General features: G+C 46.8%; 1 protein-coding gene across 2 annotated transcripts in view; it reads right to left on the bottom strand.

Annotated features, from left to right (window-relative positions):
* Window positions 1–7,031: 7,031 nt before the first annotated feature.
* KCNN3 (potassium calcium-activated channel subfamily N member 3) overlaps window positions 7,032–26,428 on the bottom strand; it is a 162,467-nt gene continuing 143,070 nt past the window's right edge. For both annotated transcript variants that reach the window (XM_068965234.1, XM_068965235.1), the window contains 4 exons: window positions 22,975–23,085; window positions 13,669–13,796; window positions 12,921–12,990; window positions 7,032–7,328 (listed from right to left, as the gene is read on the bottom strand). In XM_068965234.1, the coding sequence (XP_068821335.1) occupies window positions 7,032–7,328; window positions 12,921–12,990; window positions 13,669–13,796; window positions 22,975–23,085 (606 nt within the window). The remainder of the gene's footprint in view (window positions 7,329–12,920; window positions 12,991–13,668; window positions 13,797–22,974; window positions 23,086–26,428) is intronic.

Here is a 26,428-nt window from a genome sequence, read left to right as displayed (position 1 = left end):
AGACAAATAAATTACCACCAGTACATTCATCAGTCAATTATAAAATTGAGAATAAACTAATTTCCATTACCGAGTGAGTAACTTGCTAAAAACAGGTGCCCTGGAGTTCTGATGGCTTTAATGGAGCTCAGCCAAACATGTAACTGAGGACCAGTATAGAGACTGAGAGAATTCAGCTCAATAAAAATACAATGTGTGTTCAGGTACACACAGCTATATTTAACATGGATAACTAACAAGGACAAATTGTATAGCACAGGGAACTCCGCTCAATGTCATGCGGGAAACTGGATGGGAGCGAGTTTGGGGGAAAAGGGATACATGTATATGTGTGGCCGAGTCCCTTTGCTATCCACCTGAAACTATGACAATACGGTTAATCGGCTATACTCCAATACAAAATAAAAGACTTAATGAATAAAAATGAAATGTGTCTCCAAGTTAGCTCTCAGCCACATGAGCCGATTGAAGCTGGGCATTTAGATATTTCTCTTTCGAATGGCATGAAAACATTACTGAGCCCCCAGCCTTATCTATATTTAAGCTCAAATAAAATGGAAGTGTGAGAGGATTCCAGCCTTTTTCCCAGGAGAAAACCTACTATTTTGCACTATCAGTACATCTGTATGAATTTTCAGAGATTGTGAAGGGAAGAGATACACTCAGTTGAAGAATCTATTCTGATGCTTCTTGGTGTGCACCTGTGCAATATTTTACCAATGTGATAACAAGCAAGGGTCCTCCTCGGGAGGAGGCCACTGATTCCAGGGAACCTTCATTCTATGACCAAATGCATCCCGTTTTCATCTACAAATAGTCTCATGGCCAAAGGAAGGAAGTGAGAAATTTTACACATGTGTCTCAACTGCTCTATCAGAGAAGGAAGGACATCGATATCATAGTTGCTGAAGTAGAAAATTTGTCACAGTTTTGCTGATAAAGGAAAACATCTTGATGGAAACTCTATCTTTCCTCCCAGCCAAACTAGCAGAAAGGGAAGCCCAGCTCTTTGCATGTCCTGCCTCCTCCCTTCATCCCCTTAGGAGCTGTGCTCCATGTTGTGGTTTAAATGTGTGGAAACCTGGCTCCCTCAAGGAGCTGACTCAGAAAAGCATAACTGCCCACTGGGCTCTCACTGAGCCCCCAGGGAAATGCAATTCCAATCCCAGTTATACTCTGACACAGAGAAACTTACAATGCCTAGGAGTCTGAATCTTTTGTGTCACAGGAGAACAAGACCCTTCCTTATGCCCCATTCTGCCATTGCCAAAGGAAAAACTGATTGGTTGAGTTTGAGACAAATCATTTATGTAATAGGGCCTTTGGATTTAGATAGAAAGAGCCTGCCCTTTAATTAAACTGGCTTTGCACAGCTACTAAAGGAGTGATGGCTTTTAAAATCTCTTCTGAAATGGCTTGAAAGAATTTAGGGTAGAATTAGTCTTCTAAGCCGGGTATAGCGTTCTTTTATCTCTATTAAGTCAGGTCTCAGAGAATTAGAATATGGCAGTTCAGTAGGCTGAGGACCCTTGGTCTGGGTGTCAGGCAGTCACTAACAGTGATGTGTACTCAGAAACAGTCGTTGGGAGAGCAGGTTGACACTGTACCTGCTAAAGACTAGTTTGATACAAAATGTTAATTGAAAGTTACAATATATTTTATAATATAGCAACATATTTCATATTTAAAATAAACTGTTATACTTTCTCCTATCATTAAAAAATAGCAAGCAGTACAGAGGCAAGATGCAAATTCATATTGAAGCTCATCTGATTCTGAATATAAACACATCAGTTTCTGAGTTTGCCATGGATATCCTTCCTCCATTGACATCCTGCTGCTCTCTTCTGTTGTTCTCTTCCGGTCAGTGCAGAATGGAGAGTCTGGGACCAACATTGAGTTGTTGCGCCATTAAAAGGTGTGTCTGATGAAGGTAGATCAGTCCTGGTTGAGGTTCAAACACTGAGACGATATGATACAGCTAGAGAATGTTGTTTATTCCCTGTCCTCCTTCTGTGAACTTTCATGTTGGCTGTTCCGATCAGATTGATATTTGATTTGTCAAAAAAATTTTTTTGGCTATAAATTCAGCATCTCTTTGGGATCTGAACTATAGGTTGGTATTGAATTTTGTGCTTTTCCTCCATCAGCTTGGTTGGTCACAACGTCTGTTTGGTTTGTCTCAACACATGGTCCAAGCCCGAGTACAGCTTCCAGAACATATTTCTCAGGTGTGTAAACAACTGTGGCAGGGCCCTTGGCACCTAGATTTGGAGGTCATACGTTGATGATTTGATAATGGTTTTGTTCAGAGGGAACTCCAGTTCATATTTGGGCATTTCCAGTAATGGTGTAAGGAAAAAGATCACAGTTATTTTTTTTCTCTATCTGTATATATTTCTATACCATTCCACTGAGAACTTTTTAATAAGATTCAGTCTATTTTAGTAAAAATCTACGTATCACTTGTCTGACAGGAGTTTAGCGTTAATTTCTGTTCATGCAGCTTGGCACAAGCTTTCAGGATGAAGAGCAACTCACCTATATTCTACCACCAGAGGCAGACACTTAATATTGCTATCCCTGTAACCTTCCTTTCTTAGTGGTATCAGTGATCCCGTCCCCACAGTGTTTACTTTGGCGGCAGTAGAGAAGGAAGGGATACTGTCCAGGGTGTCATTAAGCCGACCGACTGTAGCGGAAGGATGGGAAGGGAAGAGGCTGTTCCCGCCTACCAGGAAGCCATCAGGTAGCTGTCTAAGGTACTGAAACCGAACGCGTGCAGGGTCGATAGGGGCAGCAAAATGATGACTTACAGAGCCTTCATCTGCTTCTAAGCAGCAGCTAGGGAAGTGGGATGACTGCAGAACTGGGGATATATTTTACGATTTAAAAGCAGTAACTTTAAAAGAGCAGTAGCCTACTGGTAGTGCAGTGACTCCACAGTGTCTCAATCTGGTACTGTGACGGTAGCAACATCATGGGTTCTGGAACGAAACACTGATTCTTAACTTGGGGTGCACTGTTTGATGAGGTACACTCTGAAGGAGGAGAGAGGTCTTGGGACTGTGTGCTAATCTCATGCTTCTCTCCCTGCTAATTTCACATAGGTCAGTATGTAAGAATTACTTTTTGGTAACTACTGAGTACACTCTGAGGCAACACCAAAGTGTGGACTAGACAGAGTTGGTTTGGGCTGGTGTTGTTGACAATAGTGATTCCATTTTAAAACCTACTCAGTACTTCACACTTAAGAATATTAATTGTTATCTTCATTTTAAGTATAGAGAAATTGAGGTCTGAGGTGGTTATACTCATTGGCCAAAGATGTGGATCCAGTGTTAGATTTTTATTTATTCTGATTCTGTATCTCTAGATTTATTCTCTTCCATCATGATTTATTCATAAGAAATTATAAAATATCAAAGGGGAAAGCCCTAAATGTATTGAAATCATTATTTCTTCAATATTGTTTCTTCCCAGCCTTTAATATACAACAACAGCTTGCACTTGCTCAACACTTTAGAATTTACTTGTGAATACATTTTCTATACCCTCTCACTTATAAGATTATTGTTACACCACTGGTACTTGCTGAGGTCAGAAGTTAGTGGTGATTCAAGGCCTTACCCCTCTTGCTCTTTCGCATTCTATTATACCTTTCTAGAGATATGATGTCATGAAGTTACATATTATGAGGATGGCAAGAGCAGCTCATAGATACTTTATGATCATTTATTGAGATGATCACACATATGTGGCCTTTGATCCAATGATGCAGATTTTTATTTGGACTTCAATCTAAGGAGGGGTGAGCCCCTAGTCTGGTATAACTTACCAACTGATGTTCTGACCTGAAACCCCACTGAGATTAGTGGTCTTAAGTAATCATATACATCCCTGCCTTTACAGTACATGAAGCTATAATATGGCTTAAGCAATGAGGGGGTGGCTCTATATTTTTAATTCAAGTGTCTAGATATTTTAGGGAATATCAGAGTATACTTTGATCTGACACAGCGTTAACAGAAAGATTATAGGAGGGGCTTGGCCACTGGGTCTGACTTCCAGGAGGGGGAAGAACTCAATCAGTTCAGTACTGGAGTGGGATTACCGTAATTAATTGTTTTTTTTTTTCATATAGCCAACTCTTGAGTAGATAATTAAATCTCCTCTACCACCAAACTTGAAATTACAGGAGAAGAAGGTGTAACACGAAAACCCACCTGGCCCCCTTTCCCATTTGACTGTGATGCTGAGGCACAGTGGACTTAGCCAAAAGAAGGGCTGTAGGAAAAAACGGGTAATCAATACCTAAGTCATCAAAGGTTGATTGTACTTGCAGGAGAATGGGTAACTTCCTCACCTAAAGCTGAAATAGCGCAGAGAAGCAGCGTCCCATTTACCACTGGAGGGTCAACATGCGAATTCAATCATTTTCTCTTTTTGAAGAGTAAATACTCTTTTCCCAAGGAGAAAAACCATACTTAGCTATTGCACTACCAATAGGTCTAGTCACACTACAAACGCCTGTGTGTTTCTAGGATACCAGTGACTGCTGTTACTGAAAGTATCTCCAGCCACTCTCTTTGCTAGTGTTGCTAGCTTGGTCATTAGGATTTACCCAAGTGAACAGTATTAGTGATGGGTTAAAGAAGAGCCACCCATAGACAACAGTGGGTCAGTGACAGTCTGCACATCCTTTTTGGCAGGAGGAGTAACAGTGGAATCTTGCATGCCATTTGTTTGAAATTCAAATGAAATCCCTACATATGCACATGTGCACGTGTGCACACACACGCACATCATAGGGCTACCTGGGGAATGGGAAGAGTGACTAGGAATTGAGAATTGAGGGCTGGAGTTTAGATGACTGAGATTGGCATGCTCAGGTTGACCTGTCAGTGCTTTTCACACTGTGAAATGAACTAATGCCACAAAGAAAACATATGGTTATTTCATCTGCTTATCTGTCTGTTTATACTTTCAGCTGTCACTGAAAACAGGAGCACCATTCTTGGGACATAAAAAAAAGATACGGATCTTTTAGATAATCAATAGGTAAAATAACAAGTAAAAAAAAGCCAGCAGTAAGTGTGGCATCTATGGTATACAAAACAACCAAGGAAAATGCTCAAAGGAGTTATTGAGATAAAAATGAGGCCATCAAGGGAAGAGCAATAGCAATAAAAAAAGATAAAAGAAGAAATTTAACAAGAGACCAGATCTTCTTGAAAGAGTGGCCTTCCTAGGGTTGTCTACCTTTTGCTGTCTGATTATTCCCTTGTCCTTAGAAGACCAGGCCCAGAGCTGTAGAAGTCTCCACAGCTAGACTCTGCTTTCAGAAAGGGGATGATGTCCTGTGATACCCCACAGGACAATCATCCGCACCACAGATGACATCCTTCATTTTACCCTAAACAGATGAAACATTCCCTACAGTATCATTTAAGTCCCCACAAGCAGAGACCTTGGAATGAGAAATGTGATGAGCAGTTGGATGGTTTTCACATCACAAGCATTATGTATGGTTAGATGGTGGTATGAGAAAAATATCTTGCATCCGGATGCCCTGTCCTCACAATTCCTGTCATACACTGGATCTGGATGTTTCTGAAGCCTCTTGAAGTTGGAGAAGTATTACAATAATTTTTGCACCGAGATAAACGTGGCACAATAGGAAGAGGCTACTGACAAATCTGTGTCACCTTATCTTACCCACAATGTTCCCAAAGGGTTCCCTTTATCTCCAAAACCTTGCACTCTGACGTGGTTTTAGATCACACAGAAGGGACCACCTGGGTCACTCCTCACTTCTCCTCCCAGCTCTCATGTGAGGCCCTTGACACATGTGTGCTCTTAACATCTGGGGCTGGAAAACTGTTACTGGATAAATATCACTGAACAAATCCCCAGACAATACTTCTATTCACGAAGGTGTCCTGGGGTTGCACCTATTCACACATGTGTGTGCATGCGTGCACAGATCCTCTTCCCCTGCCCTCATATCCATACACCTGATCATGCACTCCTGTGGAACACAGCTTGTTTGGATACAAGATAAAAAAACTCTGCAGAAGCTGTTATTTTTAGAAGGCTGCTTATCTCTCCAGAATGCCAATTTTGGCTTGTCATTCATCTCAGAGCAAGCATGGTGTACCCTGTTTTGTATTTGAAGGGATCTGCGTCTTCAGTGAGGCTCAGAATGTGGCAACACTGGCAAACCCACTGAACTGACAGCACCCACATCCAGATTCAGACCAACTCAATGTGCATTTAGAGAGTGCCTTCTGTGTGCAGAGTAAGGTACCAGGTCCCTCTTTACTTGGGTCAAGTGCAAACAAGAAAAGACCTGGGTTGAATGTGGGATGTGTGTGTGTGCATGCACACGCTTGCAAATACATGGGTTTATATGAGTATTAATATTGAATGGAGAGTCTGGCTTTTTATTCATCAATTTTTCTTTCAGTCTAAATTGTATGACTGTGTAAGGGATGGGAGGAAAGAACATCTATTTTGGCAAGCTGTGGACAGCTCTCTTACTTTTGTCCTCTGGGGGCTTCCTTAGACAAAAGGAAAGGAAAGCAATGGGCTGGAGGGCCCCAGGGGTGAGGAACCCATCTCCCAAGCCTGCTACCACATCCTCCCCCCAGCGGGACCCACCTCCAGGCTGGCTTCACTGCTGGCTACTTCGGTGCATCTGACCCCCCACCCCTCCCCACGTGAGGACCTGAGATTGGACGTGGATTTCTGCTCTCCACCAACTCTGCAGCAAGGGCCCTGCCAGAGGCGTCGCTTCCTGTCATCTCCTCTTCCTGCTCCCAAGTAGAGGCACCTAAACAGAGATTAGATTTCTGGTTTCAAGGCATATCAAACCAAGCACGCTGAATGAACATGAGTTAGTTAATTAGCTCGGTGTCTCTTCTTTACGATCCCTGGTCTGAAATGTTCCTTGATGGCAAAGTGACCAGGAGAGAGTTGATTTGCATCTTAAGACCTATGGGTAATGCTTCTGGAGTGGGGAGTTTTATTTAGCAACTGCTTGAACTTGTGTATGGGGTCGGGAAGGAGGTGGAGCTGACCCCGATCGGGCTGTCGGAGAGTGGGGTGTGGGTGGTGCCCACCGCCACGCTGACGCCCCGGGCCTCCATGAGGGCAGACAGGAGCTGCTGCTGCTGCTGGCGCAAGGTGTCGGCGATGAGCAGGGGCAGGGAATTGAAGCTGGCGGTGAGGTGTTCCAGCTTAGACTCCAGGCTGCCGATCTGTTTCTCCAGGTCTTCGCTCCGATCGTTGAGTTCTGTGATCAAGTCATACATGACATTCTGCATCTGTTTGGGGAGATGGAGAGGTGAGAGATGGGAAGACAACAGGTCATCACCGGGGAATCTGTGATGAGAAGAATGAGATACTCTGCCAGATGACGGTGGAAAGACCACTCTCCAGGGACCAGCTTCCACATCGGCTGCGTCTGCTCTGGCCAAGGACGGAGAAGCCGTTTACTTTCTTAAAGACATGGAGGCTCCTGGCACAGTGTTTTTTATGTTGTTCTTGTTTTATTACAAAAACAATGCATATTACCTATAAAAACACATATTAGAAAATAGGTAGGATGGAAAAGAAGCAGCACTTCTGAAATAGAACAAGTCCTAACGTGTCCTGTTTCTTACTGCATCCAACCTCTCAGCTCACACAGCAATGACACCTACTGATTAGAAAGAGACGGCTCTGAGGCACGGAGTGGACAATGCGACAGGCTCATCCTTGGTAGGCCAGGGTTCAAGTGCATGTATGCTGCTCACTAACAGTGTGCCTTCCCTCAGGTCTCTTAAATGCTCTGAACCTTGGTCCTTACAAAATAGAAGTTAATAATAACTACACATAGTAATGAAATCATTGCTCCGCCCGCCCCCCGCTCACTTCTGACACCGCAGCCAAAATGTACGATTACCTGATGAAACTCACTCTGGCCTGGGTTGCAGCGAAAGGGAGCCGCCTTGCAGAGATTATAGTGCCTCTCCTGCCTGGTCAAGAACGGAGGGCGCCTCAACTTGGGACAGCCCTGAAGGGTCAGTCCACCTTGGGAACTGCCATGGGCTGGTCGAGGACTTTGTCTATCGTATCATGGTTCAGGCTCTCTTTCTACCACGTTCTACCTGACTCTCCCTCTAACAGGTATGGTCCTGACACTGCCCCCCCAGTAAACATCCTGCTCTCGTGCCATCTCCCAGTGTCCCAGGGACCCACCCATCACCAGTACTCACCCCATACACGTCCCATGGCCAACAGTCTGACCTCCTCTAAACCTCCCCACAGAAGGAAAGGGTGGGACAAACTGAGAGAGTGGCACTGACATACATATACTTCCGTGTTTAAAGCAGATACTAATGGGAAGCTCTGTGTAGCATACAGAGCTCACAGCGGTGCTGTGTGATGACCTAGAGAGGGTGGGGATGGAGGCAGGGGGGAGAGCTAAAGGGAGGGGATATATGTATGCATATGACTGATTCACGTTGCTGTACAGCAGAAATTAACAGAACATTGTAAAGCAAGTAGACTCCAATTAAAAAAAAATCCCCTCCCCTCCCCCATGCCCTTGTTAATAAGGCACCTTGTCCGCACTCCACTCCTGACCCGCTAACCCTGCTCAGTGCTTTCCTTTCTTCGATGCTATCGTCTAATACACTAACTATCTGCTGTTTCTTTTGCATGTTGTTGCTGTCTGCCCTCTCCCACTAAAGGGAAATCCCCTCCAAGGCAGGGACCTTTGCCTGTTGTGTTCACTGACGTGTCCCAAGGACTTAAAATAGTATCTGGCACATACGAGATGCTCAGCTAACATTTTTTGATGAACAAGTATTCACAGATGTGCCTAGCAAGGGGGTCTGTTGCACATGGTCAGCACCAAAAGCTGTTGGTAGGACTAGTGAATGAATGAAGTGCTGTCTCAGGGGAAAACCTCTGCCCTTCCATTCTTCAGCCAACGTAAAAGTTTAACTGATGGGAGAAGACCTCTTATACCACAAGTTATTTCCATATAACTAGAAGATTTCCCAGTGTTTCCTGCTGAGACCTGAGTGGCTGAAGAAAAGGAGAGAAGAGTCCCGTGGGGGCCCAGCCCAGGGCCCACCTCTGGAGAGCAGGTGCTCAGGAAGTTTTTGTGAATGAACCCTGAACGAGGTCGTGAGAGAGGGAGAGCAAACATGGAGTACCCCCAGGGAACTGCAAATACGATACAACTTGAGAGGAATAAAGTCGTCTTCTAAACCAGGTCAGCAGAGTGCTGAACAACTGCAACTCACGCCTAGTGCGCCATCTTCCGCTCTAGCTCTGTTCTCTGCCAGCGCTCCTTATCTCCAGGAGAGGCCGTTCACTCAAGCTGTTCCCACCTGAAACCTGGGCACCAGCCTCTCCTGGCCCCCTCTCACCAGTACAAAGTCCTGCCCACTATACATCTAATGATCATTATATCAATGATCATTATATATCATTATATCATCTAACGATCATTCGATTGAAATGAAACCACTTTTGTTCCATTCACTACCCCCACGGTTCTGACTCTACGCCTATCAGGCAACTTTTTGGTTATAATTTGGCTTCCTGGGTTGGTCTGTAGGGACTTTATCAACATGACAGTCACATTTCTCCTTGCAAATTAACAAATGGCATTAGACTTGGGAGCAAGATTCTTGGAAGGCTTCAGGAACACATTGTTGGGTGTTTTTGTGGCTGCAAGGGCAGAGCCGGGTTTGCGGTTGCTTTGTACCCTCCAAGCCTCACCTGCAGCTACTGTGGCTCTGGTCATTTGCCAGTGACACTTTGATCCTATTTCACCTGAAATTTCAAGTTGCTCCAGGAAGATTCATAAACCATGGGTGCAGGCAGGGGCCAAGAGGGTAGGAAGTGAGGCGAATGAAAAAAAGAGTTAGAGGTGGCAAAATGTGAGAAGCCAGAGAGGGGATAGGAGAAGGGGCGTTGAGAATGTAGTGATACCTTCCCAGGGTTTCCCTGGTGGCACACGGTAAAGAACCCACCTGCCAATGCAGGAGGTGCAGGAGACGCTGGCTCAATCCCTGGGTCGGGAAGATCCCCTGGAGGAGGAAATGGCAACCCCTTCCAGTATTCCTGCCTGGGAGACCCCTTGAACAGAAGAGGCTGGCAGGCTAGAGTCCATGGAGTTGCAGAGTTGGACATGACTGAGCAGCTAAGCATGCATGCACGGCACCTTCCCACCAGGAAACTGGCTGCAGCCCCAGAAGGAATGAGGCAGCTGTGACTTCTCCAGGGCAGGACTCTACTGTGGCCCTCTCAGAGGAGACGCTATTTAGGGCCCGCAGTGCTTCCTTTATTAATTAACATTCACAGAATTTCCTCAAGGTGCGTGTTCCTCCCGGAATGTACAAAACTGCAAATGGATTTGCCTGCAGGGGCACCCTGACGAGCTCTGGACTGAGTCTGGGCCCTGGGGTCCCAGCCCCAGCATGGCAACTCGCCAACAGACCGAACTTGGGATGGTCTCTTTGTTCCTTGGGATCGTCTCTTTGTTCCTTGGGATCTTGGTTTCCTCATCTAGATTTCTAATCAGAACTACCAGGTGCAGAACCATTATAGTTTTCGGAGCATTTTCACAGATATCACCTTATCTGATCAGTTGAGCCTCAGATGTGGGGAAGGAGTTTTACATTTCAATGGAAGACACTGAAGCTGGGTATAAAGAGCCCCAGCACACACACCCCTCCCCGGCCCCCCAGCTCTGCCACCCTACAAGAGAGCTCTTCCATAGAGCAAGTGATATTTGGAGGCCACATGCTCTTTTCTTAATCTCGAGAGGACCACAGGACAGGAGTGGGAAGTGGTGAGCCGGGTGGACGAAGCACAGAGAGAAAAGGAGAGAACACCGTGTTATTATTGTCTCCCCTGTTTTGTTGCTTGGCGACAAGATGCCAGGCGGGAATGCGGACCAGTGTGAAAGATGCTAGGCTGCTGCCAAGACCTTGGCTGAGCCTCCTGGGAGGAAAGATGGAGCGTGGCAGAGTTCACACCACCCCTGCAGCCCAGCAGACACCTTCCCTTAACCCTTTCCCCCACACCCTTTCTTTCCAGTTATTGATGGTTTAGCTTCCCCACCCAGTTTCTGTGAGCCTCTTTCCAGTTCATGGAGTTTGCTTTACCCAGCCTGCTCTGCAGGGCCTCCATCTCTGTGATAGGCAGTGACTGACAATGAAGAAATGCAGGCTTGAAAGCCCAGGGTGTCCACTATTTCCAGAACTCCAGCCACAGAGGCAGAAATACGGCTACTTGTTAAAGAAATATCTTGGGGCTTGGTGACCATTCCTGCATTCCCCAGCAATGTTTGCCTTACCTGACCCTCCTCCTGGCCTCAGGTGATTGGTCCGAGGGTGAACATGTGACCCAAACTGGCCAGTAATCTCCTCTCTTCTGAGAATTTAGAATTAAGACCAATAGGAGGCCAGTCAATTTGTCTTTGTCTGTGGCTAGAACTAGAACATGGACTCTCTGGATAGGGGCCTCCCATGGAGACAAGGGACATAGAAAGTTGTCAGGAGATGGGGGAGAGGAAGAGAGAGAGAACTGATGCAAGCACTTGAACACGAGAGAGAAGAGAGGCTGGGCACCTATTTCCTGGGGTGAAGTCCACTTCTAGTTAGCTCCTTCCTGAAGTCTAACCACATGCCTGCCCTGAGGTTCTGCCTGGAATGAGACTTCCTTGTATTCTTAAACACCTACATTTTTAAACCTAATTCCAAAGGGTTCTGACACTAGAAGCCAAGAGTATTGAGCAACGCACGCTAGACCCTGGTGAGGGGTTCCCTTCTGCATTCGGGCATTCCATTCACATTCTTGCCTCCTCCAGGCTCACAGGAAACAGTCTACCTCAGCACCCCCTGCAAAGACAAACAGGCCTGTGGGCTTCTCCCAACCCATGCCAGCCACGCATTCCCTGATTAAAGTCCTCCCAAGCTTGGGAGATCCTTTCTCTGGCCTGATGCCTTCACTGAGCAAGGCACTGCACGTGGCCCAGGAACCGGCAATTTCTCTGATTACACCCTCTTTTCAAAGGGGGTTTAATTTGCCTGAGGGAGTTTCTCTTGCTTACTCAGGGAACGTGTTCCGCGATGGTAATTGACATCTGCTGGAATGTTCTGCCAGCCTGGCCCTGGGCTATACACTTGACATACAATTTCTATCAAGAGGCAGTGAGGAGGAGGAGCTGAGGAGGGGAGGTCCTTTCTTCAGTGGCGCCTACACTCAGCTCTGCCAGCGGTGCAGCCTCCGATCCTTTCACTCCAGAGATTCGCCAAAGGAGCATTGGCGGCAGTTCAGGGCCAGAAATGCAGGATGACTGTGGGGCTCTGAAAGCAGGGCTCTCTTCTTTGGCATCTTTGTGAGGTAGAAAGAAATGCACCTCCCCCTGCTCCTGACTAGGGGCCAGAAAAGCTTGAGTTGTAAGGACTGAAGGATGCAGGAAAATGAGCTTACAATTATAACCACAAATCAGAAGGCTCCTTCTAGGTGTGACCTAGACAAGCAGCATCGCCATCATCACCATTTGGTCTTGTCAGCGTGCTTCCCCCTCTGCAAACTCAGCGTACAACTAATCAAGCGACACACTAAATGGACTTAGCAGGTCAGCCCATCAGTTCCCAGCAAAGCCCGACCTGAGCGATAGAACTGAAGGAACACATGCCAGGTTTTCAAAGTCAATAACACACACTAGTAGCTTGCAAATGTCAAGAACTTGAACCTAGATTATTTTTTAAGGAAGGAGGAAGTGGCCTTAACTTTCCTGGTCCTGCTCTGTGCAGTTTAGCCATGGCACTTCTTCACAGCCACACCTGAGGAGATGAAAGGCCAGCATCTGAGAACCCTTTGTGAGGTCTTTGGATTCCGCCACTCACCTTGGAAAGGTCCACCAGGGTGTTGGCTTGGTCGCTCAGCTTCCTCTGCTCCATCTTGACGCTCCTCAGTCTGTGGGAAAGAGTCGAAAGAGCCACACTCTTCAAGCGCATGCTGGGTTCACCCCACAGCTGATTCCACATCCATGTCAATTCATCTGGTTTTGGAACCCAGCCCAGGACCTTAAACATGGGTGACAACTGACCAGAATCAAGGGCTTGGCAGGTCCCCAAGAAAGCAAACTCATCTCCATGGATGCTTGCCTCTAGTCACTGTAGCTTGCCCACCACTCTCAGATCATGTCCCAGCTTCCAAGCCTTTATCAAGGCTGTGCCTTCCACCTTGAAGGTCTTATGCTCAGCCTTTCAGGGTTTCCCGAAACTTCCAGGTCAGACTAAATGTTTTCGTCCTCTACTTTTAAAACTCCACTATAATTTTTAAAATACTTAGCTTATAGAAAGCACTGATCACAGTTTGCTCTGCTTCCAGTTGTAATGTGATGTATGTGTGCGTATGTAGACTGTGAGAGCTCCCTGAGGCTCTTATCTAGTTTTTACCTTCCACGGCAACCTGTCCAGTGTCTGGCAGGGGCAGGTGCAATAAATGAATAAACAGACTGATCTGGATCCAGTTCACCACCCCCTGTGCTTGCTGAGTGGAACAGAATAGCTCTCTCCCGCTCCTCTAAGCGTGTGAGCGGACGCCGGCGGGGCTCGGGGCCCACCGCTCCTCGTTCGGTGGCGCACTCACTGGTGGATAGCCTGCAGGAACTTCCTCTGGTGCTTCCTGACTTTGGCGTGGTCAATCTTCTTTAGCAGCTTTGTGTGTTTGTAGATTAGCCACGTTTCCCGAAGGACATTGGCTGCAGCATTCTTGATCTAAGGAAAAGCAAATGAACAGGTGACTATCAGGTGAGTTTTCCTAGCTTCACATGACATGTGATGGGGGGGGCGGTCTGCCGATAGAGTCGATTTGGCAAGGAAATGAGTCTGCAATGATCTTTTTCCTTAATCAAATCGTGACCTCTTAGAAAGGATGATGAAAATTCATCTCTCATTAATCCTGTATTGGACACAGTAGACTGGAGGCTGAAGTTGAGGAGTGCCTCTTTCTCTTAATTATTCTGGGACTGCCTCGCCACTGCTGTTGCTATATTTAGATAGGCTGCCTTGCCGAGGCCTGGAGGCCTGGGGTACACTTTGAATAGATAAATATGTACCACTGCTGCCCTTGGATGCAGAGTTCCATGCTCTACATGGGATTTTTATTTAGTGCACATGGCACATTTCTTGGATTCAGAGAGTAAACAGCTTTCCTATCAGCTAGAGATTGTAGTTATTTAAAAATTGTTTAAAATTTAACTAAAAAAAATTTTTTTTAATGTAAAGGTTACTTTCCACTCACAGTTATCACACAGCATCAGCTACACCCCCGTGCTGTCCTATTGGTCCCTAAGCCCGTCTTACGCTCAGGCGTTTGTATCTCCCACCCCCCAGCTGCTATGTCACCCCTCCCGCCTCCCCCGGGGAACCACTAATCTGTTCTCTTTATCTGTGAGTCTGCTTTTTTGTTGCTGTTATATTCACTAGTTTGTTGCCTTTTTTAGATTCCACGTGTAAGTGACATCATACGGTGTTTGTCTTTGACTTATTTCACTTCAGCTGCGGATTTTACAAGGCCTCCTTGAGGAAATCTTTCCCACCAAATGGAGCTCTAGGTATCAACAAGTCCATTGTTTCCTTTCCCAAATGGCCCAAAACAGTTACACCGCAACTTTACATATAATTGGCATAAAACTGACATCATTTCCAAGAAGGGTCTGCAAATCAGTGAAGATATTTTGGTGTGAAACCAGAGCTGCTTCCTTCCGCAGGCTGGCTCCTTCTCTGCGCTGCAATCACACATTTCCACATATGACGCTGTCATCTGTTGACATGGAAACCACTGATATCATCCAGCTCACGATGGAACTGAGACATATCAATGGCATCCAGATGGCAGGGGACAAAGTTTTAATCCAAACACAGACATCTTCAGCAATTAGTAACAAGAGCAAGAGGAAACATTTTTTATTAAGCACAAGCTAAACAGATTTTTGATGAACTGTTCCCATTTCTATCAGCCATGCACATTGGCACAGGCCCACAGGCCCAGGGCCTGGAAGTAAGTAGGCCAGCCTAGTAGAAATCAGGTTACTAGCCAGAAAAGATTTTAATAAAATTGGAGAGTACAGGCCTGCTTCTTCAGACTGACATCAACAGATGGGACGTTGTTAAAATACTGAGACGTGTGGGAAGGCTTAGGAAACATTGTTTTGTAGGCTGATAACTTTTGTGTGTGTGTTTAAAAAATTTATTACGAAGGCTGGATTATATTTTTCATTGGCGCTGAAGTGATGTTATAAAAGAACAGCTAGGTCTTCTCAGAAATGTCTAAGTGACATAAATACTGCTTTTCTGCTCAGTAAAAATCTACCATGAAAATGGTTTTAAATGACTTAATTGCCCACCTCTGGCACTTTCTTGCCTGAGAGGAAGCAGGTGGTGGTGAGTGGAAGCTGGAAACGGTGAGTGTCCAGGTGAGGAGGGGGAAGAAGAGGTGGGGGTCATGACGGGGGTTCTGTTCAGGGGCTACAGTGGATGTCTGCCTCCTGGCAAAAGAGGCAGCATAGAAGGGAGGGCCTCTCTGTGGAGGGCCTCCTCTCGCCACCCGTCCGTAGGGAGAGGGCAACTTGACAGGTGGTTTCTTCAGTTTTCTGAGGCGTGTAGCCTCCTTGGACAGCCTCCCAGAAGAATAGGAGGGAAAAGCCTGCCCCAGCATTTAGGGTGACTGGCAGCGCCCCAGTTATTCAAGTCTCATCCCTGGAACATTGATAAAGGCATGGAACATCAGCGTGGATGAGCCCCTGACCACAGTCTCTGTGTTGGTGGGGAACCGGTACTGGAAACTGGAAAAGCTGCAGGTAAATCCTTGTTCTGCCAGTTTAGGAGTAAGTGCTTAATTATCCACAAGATGGGAAAAGTGAATCCTTACCTTAAGGGTTGTTTTCAGGCCCCTAGGAGGCAATTACCATCGTGCTGATGGTGCTAAGGGTGAACATTTACCGGGCGCCAGATTACATATGTGCAAATGCATTTAATCTTCACAACAGCCCCATCAGGCAGGCACTCATGTTATCCCCATTTTGCAGATGGAGAAGTGGAGACACAGACCAAGACCCTAAAGTTATAAATGGCAAACTGAGTCAATTTGAATTTAAGTGTCATAGCAACTATAAAGCACCATGAAGATGTTAGTTATCATCATCTGGCCCACGTCCCCACTGAGAATATGAGGAAATGGCAGTTCCAGAGATAGGATGTGAGGATCAGAATCCCACAGCTAGCTAATGGCAGAGTCAAAACAAGAGCCAGGTCCAAAAAGAGCAGAAGGTTTTCATGTGGTCTGAAGAAAGACCTGACGAGATGTCATCGCTACGCAAACAAAATTATTTCCTGTTTTCCAGGATCAAGGAACCGGAAAGGACATTAGATGTGTTTTTAATCATCACGGCCCTCACTTAGCAATATGCCAGAGCAGGGAGTCCAGGTCCTGCCCTTAACTTCAGCCCAAATATAAGGTACTAAAACCACAGCACAGCCTGGGTCGCTGAGCGAAGCAGTCACAGCGCCTTTATGGGTTTGAACAGGAGGCCCCCGCGTATTCGGGAAAGTGATGTTAAATGCGAGCCTTGGTGCTGACTCTGAATTAATTGTCAGCAAACAGCCTGGCACAAAGCTAAGTAGATCAATATCTGCAAGAGAAAAAGAAATAGGCTTTTAACTGCACTGTGCTTTCCCGAGTCGACAGTAAATGCTATTGTGACCAGGTTCTCCCTCCAATTCACCTGGCTGATTGCTTTGGGCATCACTGGGGTGGGAAATGGTAGAGGTCATGTGCACCTCCTGGGATTCACTGAGCTTCACAGGGTTCTCAAGCACTGTTTCATGATGGGGGTTTGGGTGCCTACTGAGCGCTCCTGATGGGCAGGGCATCAGGGCCCAAAGATACTCTTGGGGGTGAGAGTGGGTGGGTCAGGGAACTGGGAAGATCTGGGTAAGCTTGGCCATGATCTGATGGACTCAGGAATAGTTAGAAGAGGGCTGTTTGTGCACGAAGACTGGCTATTCCATCCCCTAAATCTGTAGCACATGAGCTAATTGTTTCTGTGGGCCCATTCATTCTCTCCCCAAAACTGTGTGCCAAAGAAAAGGCTCAGAGACTTATATACTTCAGGGAGGGCTCAAAGATTCATGGGCCTGGGCAAGAAAGTCGTCCAACTACGATCTTGCATACAGCACCGACAGCTAACATCCACTGAGTGCTTACTATGTGCCTGGCTCTGTGCTCAACACTTTATGTTTATGTTGCTCCACTGGCCCTCGGAAAAACCTCACAAGGGGATGATCACCTCCACTTCGGACCAGTTGGGAAAGCTCTCTGTGACTCAGTTTTCTCATTCATTCCTTCCCAGATCATTTACTGCAGCCCAAAGATGGGGCTGACACTGTTCTAGGAAGTAAGAATCCTAGGCACAAACCAATAACCTTTCTGCCCTCAGGGAACTTCTAATCCTGTGGGGCAGCATGCCCTGTAGCTGCAGCATAGAAGGGTGCTACAGAGTAAGTTCTGACCTGTGAAACGGGATTGCAGGGTTGAGTCAATGAGAATGCACTTCAAACACTTAGCTCAGAGCCTGGTTGCCCGGCACCTTGGTACCTGGTGCCTTACTGATGCTCTTCCCCCGCAACAAATGTCAGCTTCTTCCTCCACCTCCAGCGAAAGAAAACACAGAACACATATGTCTGTTCTTTGAGCTCTTGGCTGTATTATACATGTCCATGACTTGCTCTGGCCACCTCTCTGCAGGGTAATCTGTTCCTCTGTTTTATGTGGGAGAGGGGCTGGTTGTTGCAGGAGGAACATGGGAGGCAGGAGGAGAAGCACTCTTCTTGCCGGCCTCCCCATGCTTCCAGCAGCCACAGGGAGTGCTGGGAGAGTGATTCCAGGAGCCCTGTTGGTGGGGCCCCCAGAGAAGAACTCTTAGCATACCCATAAGGCTGCCAGCACTCCACCCCAGGGAGAGGGTGTTTGTACCTGGAGGATAGAGAAGCGGGAAAGGAGGAAAGGAGGAGGGCAGATCAGACCTGGCAAGAAGGTGTGACTTGGACAACTTCAAGAAGTTCTAGAGGTTGAACGTAGATGAATAAATCTGAACGGATGGTAATATCCCAGTCTGAGAGCCCTCAGGTCCAGCCTGTCTTCAGATGCTCCACTGAAGTTGTCCGGGATGCTCGGACGTCCCCTCTTCTCCGTCTGCCTCCCGGACTCTCCACCCCACCCCCACACCGCCTGCTGGGTCCTGCGGCTGCCATCTCTTTCCTTCCCCTGCTTACACTCACCCTGCCTCCTCCCCATCTTACTCCACCTTCCCTTCTCAGGCTCCTCTGCCTGCCTCGCCCAGAAGCCCTCACTGAACACTAAGAAATGGGGGCTCCTGTGGCCGGCAGGACACTGGGGCTGCGAGCAGGCAGGGCTGTGCTTCCATGTCCGGAGCTGGAGTCTGGTCTCTCCCCAGAGCAACACGGTCCTGAATCTGTGGATTCAGCAGGCTAGTTCCATAATGCTATTAATGTGATGCTCAGCTTGTTTGGAGGTACACTGGCTTTTTCTTCCAGCAGACCTGGGACCCTTACCTCTATTCTGAATTCCAAGGAACCAACTGTTCTGGGAAACCCACTGGGTTATGGCTGGAGAGCTGCCTACCAGCCTGAGACAAACAGCAGCCCTGGCTGGGACCCAGCTCACTGCATATGGCTGGGGGCCCCCTCGCCTATCTCTGGGCCCGAGAAGCTCATCCCTAAGGACCTTCCAGCTCAAAAATTCAATGTTCCTATGACTATTGTTAAAAAAACTGTACCCAATCTGTCTGAGACAGAACTTTAGTGGGTGATATAATTTATAATTCCCTTCTGGGGACAATTAGCATTCCTGATAACTGCTCAATTGATTATCTGACTAATTCTTAAAAGATTAAGACCTGTTCTGGGAATCCACTCGTGGGTCCTACCGGCTGTCAGCCAGGAATCTAGCGTCCTTTAGCCAGACTTTCTGTACCCAGTATAACAATGACTACTATTGTTTCTTCCGATAGAAGACCCCTTCTCTGAGTAAACCTTTGAATTAGCCTGCTGGAAAAAAAAAAAAAAAAACATTTTTTACCCAGCAGGATTGTGATAAAACTCTGACATGTGCTTGTAATTAAAGAAAAGTTTCCTTTAGCACTGATCAGTAGGTTCTGGGGGGCTGAGAAAGGTTTTTGAGCAGGTTGGTGGCATGTTCAGAGCTAAGTCTCATCGTCTAAGAAGAGTCACAAGGATAAAGTACAGGATGACTTAGGCAAGGGAGGTCCAGGTGAGATGAGAAGGTAGCAAGCAACTGAAATGGCACAAGACTGAGATGGTGGCTGAAAGTATGGTGCCCAGAGGACCTGGAGAGGCTGGTTTGGCCAGGTGGAATCAGACTCTGAAGCTGTTTGGACCCCTGTGGGTACCAGAGCAGAGAGGAGTCAGCGATGCTGCTAAATTTTCAGACCTGGAGACTGGAAGAATGATGATGTCATTAATAGGAAAGTCAGGAGAAGACACTAGTGTTAGGAAGGTACAGGTTTGGTTTTTGTCTTACCCACTGATTGCAAGGGGAAATGTACTTGGATGTAGTATTTGAGGCAGGAACCCTTCGCGGAAAGAATGAAGAGATAACAGTCCTCAGCCGGTGGCACCACACCATGGAGGTGTCTGCAGATTTGATGCGGAGAGTGGGCGTGGCAAACAGAACACCTCCTGGTACCTCTTAAGCCAAGTGTGTACGTCGGCAGCTACCTTGCTCTTTAGAAGGGAGAGGTGCTCTTTGAGGACAGGCAGTAAGTATGTGGGCAAGGACTGTCTCCTATTCATCTCGGTGTCCCCAGAACACGGGATGTGGTATCCAGCTGCAGTGGATGTGTTTCGTCGCATAAAACAGAGACACAGGGATGCGTAGCGTTGCGTGGGAGAAAAGATGAGGATCTAGTATCTTTTTTATAGTTTCTCTGTGTGTAATTTACATATACATTATCTAGTAGCCCAGAGGTTAGCAGTAAATTGTAATTCGAGATTAACAATGGCGGTAACACTGCAAAGTCCATGTGGGAAGACCTGACTGCGTTAAATACAGAAATGGTGTTGCTGCCAGGGTTGACAAGTTATACAAGTGAGAGACAAAAGTCATGCGACTCAGAAAACCAGAGTTTGGACCCTGTGCTATCAGACCACCACCCTACCTCCGCCTGCCTCCCTGGCAAATAACTGAATAAAAATAGTGTGGCTCTAATAGTAGAAAGGCTGGGCTGAAGCCTTTATTACAAATAAAGACTAGAACAATTTGAATATTTTCACGATTAATAGGTTAGAATTCCTCTTTTTTAGTATTTTGCTTAGATGTTTGAAGAATTAAGGCTGCATGTACTTGTAAGAGATGGCTTTTATCTATTAAATCTGCTAATTGTCCACTCCTGGGAGGTTTGCAGTTATGCCCCAGTGAGCTCCTCCCATGATCGGATCTTTCTCTGTGAATTCACTGAGATCTTATGAGTAGACTAAGCTTAGCATCTGTTTCACCCATGAGCCACCCCGTCTGGACACAGTGGGCCATTTGGAGAAGACGGAGGATGGATGAGGGAGGTATCACGGGGGAAGGAAGGTCAGCTTCTCTGAAATCAGGTGAAGGGGAGCTGAAGCCAGAGCAGGCCAAGCTCACAGCCCGTGTCCTTTCAATTAAGGTTACATAAAAGAACCTTTCCAGTCTTGCCAGCTTTGAGAATCCTCTCTGTGTGAGAACCATCCCTTTCGTGTTGATTGTTTCTCTGGGAAAGAGATATTAGACATTAAAGGAACATTTCAACAGATTTAAGTGTTCTCAGGCAAGTGAGATGTTATTCGATTAAAAAGGTGCCTTGTACTCATAGACGGGCAATAAATATTTGTTGATTTGGTTTTCAGTCCTACTTTTCAAAAAGTAAGTAGATTTGAGGAGGATTTTAGAGACTATGTTTGAAAGAAAGACTGAAATTAGCCACCACAACCTCATCTTTTACAATCATAGCACAGAAAAATTGTTTATTTTCTTGTCATAGGAGGGAGCTGGCTTTCTTCAACTTTATTTTCCTCTAGTGTCTGATTCAAACCGTGAAAAATGGAGAGGACAAAGGGATAACACGAAATACAAAGTATATCCTTGGGTTCAAATGCAAATAGAATAAACAGAGAGGCTGTCAATGCCTGTGCGCTAAGAAACAGCTTCTGAGAAGGTTTTGGGGGCCAAATACCCTTGTCCTTGACTCCTGCACTACATTGTTCCAGGAGAATAGAGGGAAGTATATTTGCGGCTCAGATGGTAAAGAATCTGCCATGCAGAAGACCTGGGTTCAATCCCTGGGTCGGGAAGATCTCCTGGAGAAGGGAATAGCTACCCACTCCAGTATGCTTGCCTGGAGAGTCCCCATAGACAGAGGAGCCTGGCAGGCCATAGTCCCTGGGGTAGCAAAGAGTCAGACACAACTGGGCGATACTTTTTCTCCCCAGTAACTTTGATAATTTGCTCAACTCCTAGCATGACTTCTAATTGCATAGTAGGGGCTGAAGGAAAGCAGCTGGGCTGCAGGGCCCTGGATGGAACCCGGCTGGCCTACCATTGGGTACAGCCCTCACCGCTGCCGTCTGGATGCTACAAATCGTGTTTCCTTTTGTACCACGGACAGCTCAGTGCCATGATGTGCATACGTAACCACCTGTATGTCAACCACAGAAGAATATCTGCCTGTACGTTTTCTTTGTAACATCTTTTAAAAGGCTTGTTAAAGAATCCAATACATGTAATCAAAGACCAAACAATCAAACACCATGAAGAATTCTGTTGAGAAGCTGGAGAGGCCTCGGCAGCTTCCCCCTCCCCCACTGCCTCCCTCCTGAGCGCGCTCACCCTCTGTCACTCTCCCTCTCTTTTTTTTCCCCTCCCTTCCTGCCTTTGTCTCTATTTCGAACACATTTTTACTGTGCCACAACATTCATCACTGAATATTTTCTCCGGCTTTCAAAAACCCCAATCAAAATCTGGCTGCTCATGGGTCTCCCAGCTCCACTTAAATCCTAAATGAGAAAGACTCGCTAGGGTGGCCGAGACCCCAGTTTTTGCTTCTCTCTCACTTTGGAAAGAGGAGAGGTTTTTTGCAGGAAACCATATTCCTGACCTTCGTTCAGCCTGCAGCTCTAAAGAATTTTCCATAAAAGCTGTCATTAAATAAACAGCTCCTGCCTTGCTCATTTGGCCTGCTCTTATCCTGGAAGGCTTGTTTCTGTCTCTTCTAAAGGGACCATTTCTTTTCTGACAAGTCAGGGGGATGTCAGATTTTTAGCAGCTAAATGATCTCCCCCATTCCTGCTTAATCAGTTTTTAACCCTCCTTACCCACTTTCCTAAGGGCAAATGGGAGAAATATTATTTGGAAAACCCAAAAGGGGAAAATTGGATGTTGATATTTTGATGAACATTATTTAGGAGTGATTGTCTGTAATGATTTTTTTTAGGGGTTGAATTTAGATACATTTCCAATATCATTTTAAAGACTTTCTACTGCCCTTGCTAATGAGAATCATGAAAATATTTAAGCAGAAACCAAAACATCTCATGCTGGGTGATTTACTTGGTACCATTAGGCAAGAGAGTAGGTTACATCATTGTGGGCTATAGATTTAATTATCAGGGAAATTATTTGGTTGCCTGAACCATGCACGGTGATTTAAGAAGACAGGAGCCTGCAGCACTGAGGCATGTGGCCATTCTGCACCAGCTGTTTGCATGTGTCCGGGGCTCCCTCAGCCCTCCACTGAGGGATGCAGCCCTACCCTGTTGTGGCTACATTCTGACTAGCTCCCAGGTGGGCCTTAGGTCCCCCTTTAAGACATGGGCAGTGGCGTTTTACCCTTTTGGTGAGCTGAGTGTCCATCATGAAGTTGTGAACGTGCTTCTCTGCTTTTGTGAGTTCCAGCTTCCGGGCCACCACGGCCACCACCAGGGCAGTGCAGCCGGCACCCTGTGGCGGGGGGGGGTGGGGGGGGGTGGGGGTGGGTGGGGGCGGGCGGGCAAGAGGACCGGGGAGAGAGCACATCATTAATGAAGCAGGGCTCATGCATAAGACTCCACGTGCCCTGGGCCCACTGAGGGGTTCTGGGAGTGGGGTGGAGACCTGAGCTCTGGCTAGTCAAGGCCAAGTCACAAAACCCAGCAGAACCCTGATCCCCACACCCACGAAGGTGTTGACCTCTGGGACATGAGCCTTCCTAGAGCTGGCCACTTCCTCATAGAGCAGGGTACTCGATGGGGCTGAGGCTTGGGGTCATATAAAATACTGGACAAGTGCTCAGTCACCTGCCAAGCTAAGCAGGGAAGACAGAAAATCCAGCACACGTGCGCCCTCTGCCTCACCCATACCCCAGCCCCACTGCCAGTCTAGAGCACGGGGGGCTGCGGAGGGCAGGAGGAAAGCCAGTCAGCCATGCAGTCTGGACGGATCATCTGCTGGTGGTGGACAGTTTTCCTGAAAATGATCTAATGAAGAGGCAAAGCATCTCCCCTCCCCCCGAGACTGCTTTCCAGGGCAACCCCGGTTGGATAGAGTCTATGCGCTCAATGACTGCGCTTGCTCCTCGGTTGGGTCTTTTCACAGGAGTTCTAGCCTATGACTCAGCACAAGATATCAGTTCCTTCTTGCTTCACCAGGAGGCTCCAGAATTCACCATCTTGCAGAGATTTTAAAGATGACAACAATATATCTGCCTCAACCCAGGATTTTAAAGGAATGCACAGGAGGCGCTCAGTATTTTCCAGGGCAGTGTTCCTACTCTGCTCTGGAAGGTCTACTCCAGGGGAGCCCAGGGAGGGCGAATAAAAGAGGCAGGTTCCTGAAGACTCAGTTTCTCTCCTCTGGGCACATGCTTGACTGTCTGAGAAATGAGCAGACAGGGACTCCTCCCAACATTCTCCAGAAGGACTTTGAAGTCCTCTTTGCTGTGCATCTTGAGTTGGGGGACAGGCTAGGGGGTGCCGGGGATGGCAAGAGAGAACTGCCTGCTTCTCCTGCAGGCAGTGGTGATAGCCCTGCCCTCGCCTGGTTCTTGGAAGAGAGCACATGCCTCTTGGGGACCATTGCCTCTCTCCTGCATGTGGGGCCCTGCACTGCCCTGACCTCTACTCATGGAAAGATGATGAGTTCAGGAAAGTCAGCAGTCTAATGCTCTGGATGCCAAACAGTAATTATAGGTGCCACCGAGCTCAGTTTAGCAATTGAGATCCCAGGATTCAAGGAATCCATCAAGAACTTTGGGACTCATGCAGTCTAACAATGTGTAGGACGTCACAAAGACTTTTTTCAAAGGTACTATCTTCTGTGTCAGAGTTGAGCAGCATGCGTATGACAGATCAGCCCCCTACTCTCTCCCTCATAATCGCTTTCTTTCCTTTGCCACAGATTGGCAAAGGCTAGCTGGTGTGAGGTTTGGGCAAAGCTGAAGTTGGCAATGTTTTTCCCTAGCTTTTTTAGAAGGGTTCTCATGAAAACAATCTCCTGTTTCTTGGTACATTTGGTCAGCGACCCATTTCTAGCACAATCACCTGAAAAGAACGGAGTCTGTGTGAACCTTCCTCTTTCTGACCTCATTTTCCTTTCTTGTTCAGGGACAGCCCTGTTTTCTTGGCATCTGTGACTTGCAGGAGACTCTGTGCCCAGTTTTCAAAGGATAGGTATGGGCAGTTGGACAGCCTGGTCTGTAGGTGTCATCAATTGAGCCAGGCCTCTAAAAGCAAAAAATAGCTTAAAAAGCTCTTCTAGCAGGAAGATGTGTGATCCATTTCCCCTCAACCAGACCCACTCTTTTGTATGGAGTTCCAAAAGTACTTTGGGCTAAACGCCCAAAAAGCGGGATATATCATAGCATTAAAAACAGAACATCAGATGTAGAGGGTTCTTCCCTGACTCCAGGCTCCCTAATCTCCCTGGGTCCAGAGAAACTCTACTTAAATCATCCCTGAGAGCTGGGGGCAGAATTAGCCTGAAGGAGTCTCCTTGCTTGTCATGTCACCTGGGGAATTTCATTAAAGCAATCAACCATCCACAATCCCAAAGTTTCAGGTGCTAGATGGATTGCTCCAAGGTTCCTGCCACTGCTTACAACCGAGCCTGCTGAATGCAGAGGGGTTCTAAAGAGAAGCTAGAGTGATCTAATTATTAAGGAACCACCTATCTTATATGATTAAGACACATTTCTGCATGGAGGCAGGAGGTTGGACTAGATGACATTTCTCAGTTTCCTTCAACTTAAAGAGGTCCAGACTTCCTTGTGGATATTTCCCAGAAGGATGCTTTGTTCTTAACCTGTAATTCCACCTCGAATAGATAGCAGTGGATACTTTCAGCTTCGCTTTTCTTTTAGAAAAAATCCATCATCTGGATGGGTTAGGGAAGTAGCCATTAATGAAACCTAATCTGGTCATTCCCATTAAGAGGCAACCTTGCAAAGATGGGGTCAGACACCAGCAACCTTCAGAAAATGGTGTGCAAGGTGATGAAATCCAGACTGGTCCTCTCCTGTGTGTGTGAGAGAGAAAGAAAGAGAGGGAGGGAGGAAGGGAGAGAGAGAAGGAAGAAGGAAGGAAGGAAGGGAAGAGGGAAGATGGAGAGAGAGAGAGAGTTGGAGCAGAGACTGAGATAGGCGACAAGTTGTGCTGCCTCCTCAACAGCATGGGACAGAGAGCAGAAGAGGAAAAGAAGTGAAAATAGGAAAGAAAATAGAAAGGAATAGGGAAGAGGGATGGGCTCAAGGGAACTGGGTGGAAGGCAGGAAGAACAAGGAGCCTGACTTGGGTCAGAAGTTAATGTCAACTTTGGCTCTTTAGAGGAAAGGAAGGAAATAAAGACAGCAGGATCCCCTCTCACCTCCTGCTGTCTTTACTTTTAAGCGGTATAACGATTACTTCAGGCTTCCCTGATCGCTCACTCCAGTATTCTCGGGCTTCCCTTGTGGCTCAGCTGGTAAAGAATCCACCTGCAATGCGGGAGACCTGGGTTTGATCCCTGGGTTGGGAAGATCCCCTGGAGAAGGGAAAGGCTACCCACTCCAGTATTCTGGCCTGGAGAATCCCATGGACTATATAGTCCACGGGGTTGCAAAGAGTCGGATACGACTGAGCAGCGACTTTCACTTTCCCTTCACTTCACTTTCAGTGATTACTTCTGCTTTTTTGGGGACAATGGGCCTTTTTACTTGGGTGAGTTTATCAGCCAGATAGGGCCATGTTAACAGTTTAAGAAGGCTCATGCGATGTGGCAGGGATGTGGGTTGATTTCAAGAGACAAAGTGCCAAGGCCGTGGCTGATTTGG

This window comes from Capricornis sumatraensis, chromosome 2 (genome assembly GCF_032405125.1).
Source record: "Capricornis sumatraensis isolate serow.1 chromosome 2, serow.2, whole genome shotgun sequence".
In the NCBI taxonomy this organism is placed as follows: domain Eukaryota; kingdom Metazoa; phylum Chordata; class Mammalia; order Artiodactyla; family Bovidae; genus Capricornis; species Capricornis sumatraensis.
The sequence above is the reverse complement of the archived record's forward strand: the minus strand, read 5'-3'. Positions and strand labels throughout refer to the sequence as shown.